General features: G+C 37.9%; 1 protein-coding gene across 5 annotated transcripts; it reads right to left on the reverse strand.

Annotated features, from left to right (window-relative positions):
• Positions 1-4,616: 4,616 nt before the first annotated feature.
• On the reverse strand, positions 4,617-8,790 carry LOC110889339. Of its 5 annotated transcripts, none has more exons than XM_035987377.1 (4): positions 8,664-8,790; positions 8,522-8,575; positions 5,689-6,625; positions 4,617-4,799 (listed from the first exon to the last, which is right to left on the reverse strand). In XM_035987377.1, the coding sequence occupies exon 3, from the start codon at positions 6,613-6,615 to the stop codon at positions 5,701-5,703; it is 915 nt and encodes a 304-aa protein (XP_035843270.1). In that variant the 5' UTR covers positions 6,616-6,625; positions 8,522-8,575; positions 8,664-8,790; the 3' UTR covers positions 4,617-4,799; positions 5,689-5,700. The 5 variants fall into 5 exon arrangements, with proteins under 5 accessions (XP_035843270.1, XP_021992545.1, XP_021992546.1 ...); XM_022136853.2 differs by having other exon boundaries at positions 5,689-6,623; positions 8,519-8,575; positions 8,664-8,789; XM_022136854.2 differs by having other exon boundaries at positions 5,689-6,623; positions 8,519-8,575; positions 8,697-8,788.
• Between the last annotated feature and the right edge of the window lie 1,656 nt (positions 8,791-10,446).

Here is a 10,446-nt window from a genome sequence, read left to right on the forward strand (position 1 = left end):
GTAGGCGAGGATTGACCATAAGTTGGTTGTGACGTTAGAAAAGACCACCAAGGCGGCATATAAGCAGCGTATGGCGGCTGCTGAGCATAACTCTGCGCTGTCATCTGAGGTGAGTAAGCCTGGTTGTTGTATGGGGGTAAGTACCCATAAGGAGGTGCATAGTAATACCCGGGGAAATAAGCTTGATTTCCAGGTGTAACTGGAGCGTTTAGAATCCCGGTGGGCATGATTACCGGCTGATGAGGTGGCGTGGACAATGCTGCTGTAAGCGCCGCTGAATACAGCGGTGGCATAGCGTATGTGGTTGGCGGCTGATAATATTGAGCCATGGTTGTTTGCTGTGTAGTGTTACTTGAACCCGCGGATGTGATAACGGGCATAGTGTTGTGACGTATAGTCTGTGCACTTGTTTTTGATGTTGGGGTAGAAGCCACGGTGGTTAGTACCACTGGTCGTAGTTGCCATGAGGTGTACGAGAGAGGGTCTACAGCTGTCGTCCCAGAGGGAGCGACTGAGGCACTTGCAAACCCCGGTGGTGGTGTTTCTGCTTCAAACTCCTGGTCTAGCGACCTGGTTATGACGGGTGAGGCCGGCATGGTAGTAACCACAAAACTCGTCACCAGCAACGGATTACTGGTTATCACAGCTTGATTTGGTGTTGTTGCCTTGTTCTGATCGCTTGCCATTGGGTCTAAGTTCACTGTTGTTACCGAAAGGTCCCACGGATGGCGCCAATGAAGAAACACTGACTTAAACGGTAGGCTTCGACTAGGACTTCAACTCTTGGCGATCCGAACAGCTGGCTGCAAAACAGAACACCATTAGGACTCGTTACAGGAATGGGGTTATTCCTGTAACCACCCTCCGGCGTGAGAATAAGTCTCGGTTTTGGGAGTAAAAGAATATGTGTAGAGAGAGAGAGAGTAAACAAGAGCAGAATGAATCATACCTTTGATGTTTACCTCTATTTATGGTTTACCATTAGGGTTTTCCCTAACTTAGGATGGGCTCCGATAAGTTAGGGATTTGCATGATCTTCCCAAAAGATTAGGGATTTGGTTACGTGGTTTATCCATACAGAATAGAAGATCCTAGAATAAACATGTGTAATTAAATATTTATAATAAAATAATAGGTAATGACCGGGTTGGGTTAGCCGGTCCGGGTCATACCTCGTCACAGACCAATACGGGTCGTGTAGGCTTATATGATCCGTATAGGGCTGACGTAATGTTCCTTTCAATCACTTTATGTCACTATTGAGTGACAGAAAGTAATCTCGTATTTGATACGAATCGTATAGGCCTATACGATCCATATAGGTTTGCATGTGAACCCTATCTGTCAGAGTTGATAGACAAACTTTTACCAATACGCATCGTATAACCCTATACGATGCGTATTAGAGAAGCGTGTGAGGACAGTGTCAGTCTTTGACTGACCTTGGAAATTGAAGTTACCATAATACGGGTCGTATAGGCCTATACGACCCGTATTGGTGATGTCGATTTAATTTTGCAAAGTGTGCCAATAATACGACCCAAAAATAAACCGAGTTGCCAACTGCCAGCTAGCCTCATTAATACATACGTCATAGAATTATATACAATGGAAAATATTTAGGGAATGAAACTTTAATCTATATTAGCCGTTAAAGTTATTCTACAAAGACTTTTAAAAATAAGAAGTGTACAAAGACACAATAAATCACAAAATATAACTCAATGTCGAGCAAAATATTACACAATGGCGAACAATATAACACAATGTCAAAGAAAAAAGATACAACGAGTCACAAAAAAAGACAAAAATAACGCAAATATAGAAAAGACACAATATGTTGTAAATAAAAAGTCTAAAATCTACAAGCGAAACATCTAAAAGCATAAACCTAAAATCTCACATTGTAGAGTTCGATGAGACGATTTCATTTTCGTTTGCATGAGGTCAATCGGAGTCCGTTTAATACCCTTCTTACGACTTCTTATTTTTAGAAGACTTTGTATTTAATCATAACCCATAACATAATAATATCATATCAACAATGATTTATTTCGGTTTTATGAATATTTTTATTGATTTAGATATATTGTTTACATCAAAAGATGATTTGAAAAGAATATAGTTTCCAAAAATGCAACACATAATTTATTAAAATTTGAAACAAAATAGGATAGTAGTAACCTATAAATACGGATTATATCTCCTTCTCAAGTATGTAATCCACTTTGTGTTTCATATATCAAACACAAACCCTTTGTAAACCCTAAAAACTACAATGTCTTTACAAGAATCAACACCTCAAGAACACCCAAATCACTTCATGAGAATCCCAGATGATGTCTTCATCTTAATCCTCACCAAAATCCGACAACAAAACTTCAAGTTCCTGTTTCAGTGTTCTCTAATCTCCAAACACTTTGCCTCTATGATCCCTCTCATGCCTTCTGTTTCAATCTCAATCTCCCCACCAAATTCTTCAAACCCCACTTTTGATTACCACAATTCTTCCATACCACCCGTCAGATCTCAGTTATGTATCCGGAATATGCATTATTTGAAGTCCATCCAACCCGAGATCCAGCACGCGCTAACTTTCCTAAAGAAGTTTGAATCGTTTCGGTCTATTGATGTTGTTTTCATCAATGATGATGATGATGGACAGTTGGAACCCGCTTTTAGCTTCGGGATGCTTCCATATTTGATTAACTGGAAAACCCAATTCGATTTTAAGTTACAGAGCTTTGTGTTCTTGTTCGCTCACTCGGTTGTCCGGAAAACAGAGGAAACAGAGGATGCTCTGTTTCCAACGGCGGATGAAGTCAAGTCAGCGCTTCATAGTGCTGTTGCAGCATGCGTCATTGCTAATTCGATCGAATGGTGGAGTGTTGTGTCGCGGTTATTAGTCCAACATCCGATGCTTTGTGAGATCAGAATTGGGAGGTTAAGAAAAGGGGGTGAAATTTGCTTGACGAATCGGCAGATTGTTGATTTGAAAAATTCTTATTCGCCGGAGGGTCTTTCGTGGTTGTTTGAAAACTGTTATAAGGGTACTGGATTAACATATGAAGAGAAATCCGCTTACATTCCGGTTTTGTGTCTTCCGAAAACTGGTTACGTTATGAATTCGGTGTCTCTTGTGGTGGTGAGAGTAAGCAGACGGCAACCCGGAGATGGGGATGGGGATAGTGAAGATGATAGCGATAGTGAAGAAGATGATGACAGTGATGGCGATAGTGATAGTGACAGCGATAGTGAAGAAGATGATGACAATGATAGCGATAGTGATAGTGATAGTGATAGTGATAGTGATAGTGATAGTGATAGTGATAGTGATAGTGATAGTGATAGTGATAGTGATAGTGATAGTGACAGCGATAGTGAAGAAGATGATGATGATGACGATGAAGATGATTATGGTGATATATTGAATTGGAGTTTTGATTCTGATGACGAAGTTTTTCGTGAAGCTGTAACTTCGATTTTGATACACCATAAGCACAAGATGAAGCGAAAAACCTAAATTTACTTCAAGGTGCATCTATCTTATTAGTTCAATATGAACTAGTTTTATACCCGTCCTAGTCCAGGTTTTCGAAACTAATAACAATCAAATTTAACATACATGACTCGACGTTACATTCGTGAATATTGGGTTAACGCCTATGGCAAGGGATAATGAGAACATGGTTTTGGAATTACATGTGTTTTTGAGTAGACATGTTTTAACACCTTATTCGGCCCATTTTTTCAAGTAGATTGGATTAATTGCTGGAATTTCTAGAATCTGGTCGGAATTTGGCTAGAATCGCTAGAGTGCCACTGATTTTTGGCCAATTAGGGTTGGATTTGACCATTGTTGACCGCCTACTGATTAATTGGTTGATTAGATAAAAATTACTCGGTGAACCTCTGACTAGCGATTAATAAGCAACTAATCGGATGCTAGTCGGGATATATACGACCATGCATAGAAGTACGTTTTACCATATTACCTAGTGTAATATAAACATTACTTAGAAGTACCTTTTAAATACATTTTTACTATGCAATCTTGTTTCAGTTTTGCTAATGTAATTTTTCATTTAATTGACATACTAATTACAAAAATAACCCAAAACCAAATGTATCTTTCTTGGTTTTTGCCATAATCTTCTTAAATCCTAAAATATGACACTAAATTAAATCATGTAAATGTATGTGTAACATCAAATTGTAGTAGTAGTAGTAGTAGTTGTTAAGGTGGGGATCGTTACCCATGTTAACCACTTCACATAATCTGTCTTCTAAACTTTTAAAGTGGGTTGTCGTTTTCATTATATCAGTAGAACATGAATAACGTTAGATCAAGGCAACATCATCATAAACAGTAATAGGGGTTTATTTATGCTTGCTAGCCTGCTCAATCTTTAATAAAAGAAGCTATATCTTTAATGTATTACATTGAATTTTATATAAATAGAGGCTGGTTAACGTAGAAGAGTGGTTATCGTGTGACGTGTACACAAGCATCTCAACCGCACATCTGTACAACTTGGCATAATTACTCATGTTATAACCTTAAACCCTAATCAAAAGACCCATAAACTATACTTAACTAAAACTTAAAAGAACAATTTTTGTAATTAAGTTTCTCTTTCCTTATTTTCCTTTTATATAAAAGCAGAAGTTGATGAATAAAGTATATGAAAAAACTCATTGTTTATATATATAAAAAGCCGATGATAAGCTGTTCGAGTAAAAACAAACACATTTCTTCACATGGTTTTCTTCTTCATATCCATCGACTGTAGATTCGCCTGAATCAAGTTATAAAAATACCCATTAGTTAAAATATCAGAAAAAAATGCATATGTAGATTCGGCGATTTAAGTACCGCAACTCAAACTACTTCGACCAGTTTTCTAATCCTTATAATTGTGCCCTCACAATGCTTTAACATTCTAGGGGCGTGAAATTCTAACAAGACACAAACCTTGTAGTAAATTTAAGGGTTTGGCCGTTTGGATTTTGTACAAACATGTCCGTGTTTTTTTTTTTTTTGAACGGTCAATTTCTTTAATCCCCTGTCGTCTGTGGGACTTGAACCCAAGACCTTCCCCTTCCCAACCTAGGTGTTTTAAAGACTTTGTCTTGCCAATGTCCGTGTTAGTTTCAGGTCGCACCCACAAACATGTTTAGATTAATCCATTTATTTAATTTTCATATATTTTGTGTTAAGTATCAACCTAAACTATTTGTGTATGTTTCATTCATGCCAAACTCTAAAGGGTATAAAAATAAATTAATTAAAACTTTAGACATAATTGCTTCGGTGAAACAATAATATTAATATGTAAATTTAGAATTTTAGAGTATTAATATGCAAAAAAATAATAATAATAAAAAAATAACTAAGTAGAAGTTATCTAAAGTTAAATGGGTCATGTTCGTGTCAACCCACGGATACACATGTAAAATTTTCGGGTTCGTGCAGGGTTCGACCCAAACCAACCAATGTTGACCTATATCGAACAATTACGAGTTATGATCCGTTATCTGGCCTCCCAACCCATTACCCAATGCCTGATATGGAAACCAACTTATGTTGACCCATATCAAAAAGGCACCCGTTTTGACCCATTACCCAACCCAACCCATCGCCAATTTCACCCCCTCTAGTCAACTCATTAAGAAAAGAATTCTTACTTTTGATGTGTTTCAAGATTCATCATCATCATCATCCGAAGCAGGCGGTCTTCGACTAAACTGAAACAAACTACGTGGGCCCGGTTCAGAACCCGACTCACCATCAACATCACCATCCCTAACCTCACCATCAGATCCCTCACCCCACAAACGTCTCCTTGTACGTCTCTGAACCGACACGAGCGCCCTGTTTCCAGGTTGAAAAACCCTAATAAGAAAGAAAACGGTCAACCAACCACCATCATCAAACGATAAATCATTAGTACTATCTTCATCCAATTCCCGTTCTTCGCCAATAGACGACTGAAGTGTACTCAATAAATCCCCTAAATCTCGTCTTCTTTCCATCCTTCTCCAATCTTGTTGCCTCGTAGGGTCCACTTCCGACGGCCTTACAAACGGATGCACCAATCTCGCATGCTTCCGTAAATCCTTATACGTCCCTGTGAAATCACATGTTTCGCTCGCACAGCTTCGTGTCTTCGTGTTCATAAACAAACGGGCCGGGTCAACAACAACCCACCCGTTGACCTCCCCGCGGCACAGAGGACACACCATCTTTGACTTCTCATCGGTTCCAGTCAAAGGGATGGACGGTTGACTTTGACTTTGTTCAGTTGATGGGCCTGACAGGTGACTTTCGGAGAAGGTTTTACGAAACTGGTCGAAGCAGTTTGAGTGGCGGTAGCTTGTGTCACACATGTAAGGACGACAACCGTTATTGTGTGAAGAACATAATAAAAGGATTGCATTGTGAGGGTGTTCCATACAAACAGGACAGCGGGTGTCTTCCCATTCTTTCAGACTTTCTTCGTTCTCTAACGGGCTGTTGACCAGTGATTGTTTTGTTTGACTCGTGCTGCATCGGTATGGAGAAAATTTAGACTTACCGATAGATACTGAACGGTCTCTTCTCTCCTTTGGCATGATTATGTCTGTATATACATATATTCACGCAAACATTTGTAATTTCAATCTTTATTCATCTATAAATTCACAAATCAAATAAGTGAGTAGAATTGCAAAACAAGTAAATCCCACAAATAGCAAACTTATCGATAGGGTCTGGGGAGGGTGAGATGTAGGCAAACCTTACCTCTACCCCTAAAGATAGAGAGGCTGCTTCCAGTGAGACCCAACCAATAACAACAGCTTTGAAGAAGTATATGGTACAAATAGACAAAATCATAACAACCTATAAACTTTGCTACCAAAAACTAACTTACGTAAATTCCACCTAATATGTATGAAAATATAGGATCCAATGACACTCCTAAGACGAAAACAGTCTCCTCCCTAAAAGTCCTTAACCTTAATCTTACGTCTCCAAGAACTCCTATCATGGACCATGTCCTCAGAGAGGTGCAACCCTATTAAATCTAGCCTAATCCGCTCATTCCAGGTCAACTTGGGTCTGCCTCTACTCCTCCTCCCCTCCACAATGAGGTTTTCAACCGCTCTAACCGGCTCTGACATATGCCTCCTCTTCACATGCCCAAACCATCTCAATCTCCCTTCCTTTTTCCTTTATCTTATCTGATATACTAGCTACTCCAGACCTTCTCTAAAAACCTCATTTCTTATCCGGTCTAATCTTGTGTGCCCACACATCCACCTTAGCATCCTCATCTCTGCCACATCCATCTTGTGAGCTTGTGTTTTCTTGATACCCCAACAGTCTGTCCCGTACAACATAGCAGGTCTTATAGCAACCTTATAAATGCCATTAGAAGAACTGTTTATAGTCTGCTTCGGCCGGTTTTGACAAACAGTTAGGGCTTGAACCGCTAACTACAAATCAAACCAGCCGGTTTTACAGGTTTGACGGTTTAATGATTAGGTTTCCGCGGTTTAATGGTTTGAACCAAACTTTTTTAAAATCACTAGTTTGTATAAAAAATTTATAATCCTAAGGATGGTAGATATGTATAATACATATGCATAACTACACACAAAAATAATGAAAAAAAATAAAATATATAAATAACAAAGTTTCAAACCAGACCAAACCATTAAACCGCCAACCAGCGAAACCCAACCCGTTTGGATCTCGAACGGGTGAAACCAAACGATCCGCTTCGGTTTGAGCGGTCTAAATTCAAAAAACAGAGAATGCAGCAACATCATCATACAAAAACCTAATCAAACAAACATAAGTGAAAACTCTACTATTGGAAAAAAAAACTCTCGATCAATAACTTAATATACAAAAGTCACACTCAAAAGAAGAAGAGTAAATTACTTTTTTAAGTCCTTGTGTTTTAGTGATTTTAACCACTTTAGTCCAAAATCAAAAAAGTTTAACGTCCTAAGTTCCTAACAGTTCATTTTATAACGTTTTGAGTCCAATTTTGTTCATTTTATAACGTTTTGAGTCCGGTTTTATTAAAAAAATTGGACTCAAAAGGACTGAAATTGTTATAAAAAAAGCGTTTAGAAACTCATAACGTCCCGAGTCCATAACCGTTCATTTTATAACGTTTTGAGTCCAATTCTGTTCATTTTATAACGTTTTGAGTCCAGTTTTATTAAAAAAATTGGACTCAAAAGGTTAAAACTTGGACTCAAATGGTAGAAACTCATAACATTAAACATTTGGATTTTGGACTCAATTAATTTACACAAAAGAAGAATTAGAATGATATCGGTTTAGCCCCAATTGATTACAAAGTACAAACCCTAAAATCAGATTAAAACCCTAAAACACGCACACTAACACAGTACATAGCATCATCAATAATCTTAGAAACAAAACACAGATAACTAACAGATCCGATTAGTAATCGAACATTACAAAAGAATTATATGAACGATATTGTAAAATATTTACCTAAAAAAACTTATTTTTTATGCGTTTGTCGATCCCCGGTGACTGTACAAGATTGATCTGCAATGAATCAACAAAGCGATTAAGAACCTTTGAGTGATTATGACAGCAAGAGATCCATCACACACGAGATTCGATATATATGTACAGAAAAAGAAGAAGAAGTAGCTGTTGGGCTGACGTGGAAAAGCAGTGTTCGTTCGTGGCCCCGATGGTCGATTGTTTGAATTTTGAATCCTATATTTATTTTGGTTTAAGTCGGCGCCTTGTCATGTGGTATGTAGAATACTTAAAAGAGTAAATTACAATTTTCATCGATATTGTAATGAATAGCCTTTTGATTTTAATAATTAAAGTTATAATTATTTGTAAAACTCATTACATCGTAGATTCTTTAAAACTAACCTAGTTAAAATTTTCAGTTAATCCTATTCATTTAAGGGTATTCTAGTCATTTCACGGTTTATCTGAAATGCTTCTCAATAAATAAAACCAAAAATATAACATATAAACCACATCTCATTTCATCATCTTTAAACTCTCTCCCTTTCTAGATTAAAACAATCACCACCGTCACCACCACCGGTTATGACTACCACCATCGCCCCGCTTCTACAACCACCGTCACTTATTTAAACTCTCTCTATAAACCTAAACATTAAGCCTCGCTTCAGTACTAACAACAGTTGAACCCTTTTTCTAGTAGTGAATTGGACAAATTTAGGGATCGGCAGAGCGCCAAGAATTAAATAAATAAATAACAGGCTCTTCACCACATAATTATTTACCATATAATCAACATTACTAGAATCAGCAACAACATTAATAAAACCCGGACATAAAACCATATCATTATTAACCAAATCAGCCCCACAAGTATTAGTTTTCTGCCCAATTTGAGTTGCTGGACGCTTTCTATCTATTTTGGTTGTGTGTTGGATCAGATCCTTAGGGATCAGGTCGGAGGTACTCCCCTGCCATAACAACACTTTTCCCCCACCCTCTCGACAGATCTGCAATTTATAGATCTGGCTTCTCAACGTCCCCATCAACATCGCCTCTCATCCACCCTCTGAAAAAAACCTTCCTGCTATGGCAACCAATCACCAATCAACTGCCGCAAATAGAACAAGAAAATAGAAAAATTAAGGTCGACTGGTGGTACTCATGGTGTTGGATGGTTGACGGAAAAGAAGGATGTAGAGGGAGAGAGAGAGAGAGAGAGAGAGAGAGAGAGAGAGAGAGAAATAAAGAATGTTACGGTGGTGGTGCTAGGGCGGTTGTGTAGATGGTAGTGGGTTTAGGGTTTAGGGTTTCTAGATCGTCATTCAGATTTGTATGAGGGTGGTTAGTGGTGATTGCAGGTGGTGGTTAGTGCTAGTTGTGTGATGGTGGTTAGTGGTGGTTGGTGGTGGTGGGTGCAGGACTGCAGGTAGGGAGAGAAAGATGAGTTTGATTTGAAAGGGGTTTTAACACATATATGGATTAATGTTTTGTTTATTATTTTTTAATAAATAGGTAAAAAGACGTTATACTCTCATGTGAAATGCACATGACTAGATTTAACCATGAAAAGTAACCAAGTTAAGATTTAAAGGACCTAGAGTGTAATGGGTTTTGCAAATACAGGATTGTGACTGTAATTATTGAAGTTAAAGGCTATCCATTGCAATTTGATGCAAACATAAAGGACGAAAAGTGTAATTTACCCATAATTAAAAAATAAAATTCACTCAAGTCATTATTTTATGAAATGCTGACTGCTGAGATAGTTGTCACTATCGGAAGGCTGGTAGACTGGGTCGGCCCTCATAATTCGCGTATCTTTTTCAAGCTCGAAAAAAATGCTTTTATGTCTTCACATCTAAATAATTGACAAAGTTTCAAACAAATTAAGCTAACCCCTAAATGATCAACAAACAATGTCAAAT

The sequence above is a fragment of the Helianthus annuus genome, chromosome 3 (genome assembly GCF_002127325.2).
Source record: "Helianthus annuus cultivar XRQ/B chromosome 3, HanXRQr2.0-SUNRISE, whole genome shotgun sequence".
NCBI lineage: Eukaryota > Viridiplantae > Streptophyta > Magnoliopsida > Asterales > Asteraceae > Helianthus > Helianthus annuus.

Excerpts from the sequence above, each read along its gene's own strand:
- LOC110889339 (XM_035987377.1), bottom strand. The coding sequence starts at position 6,615 with ATGCCAAAGGAGAGAAGAGACCGTTCAGTATCTATCGGTAAGTCTAAA.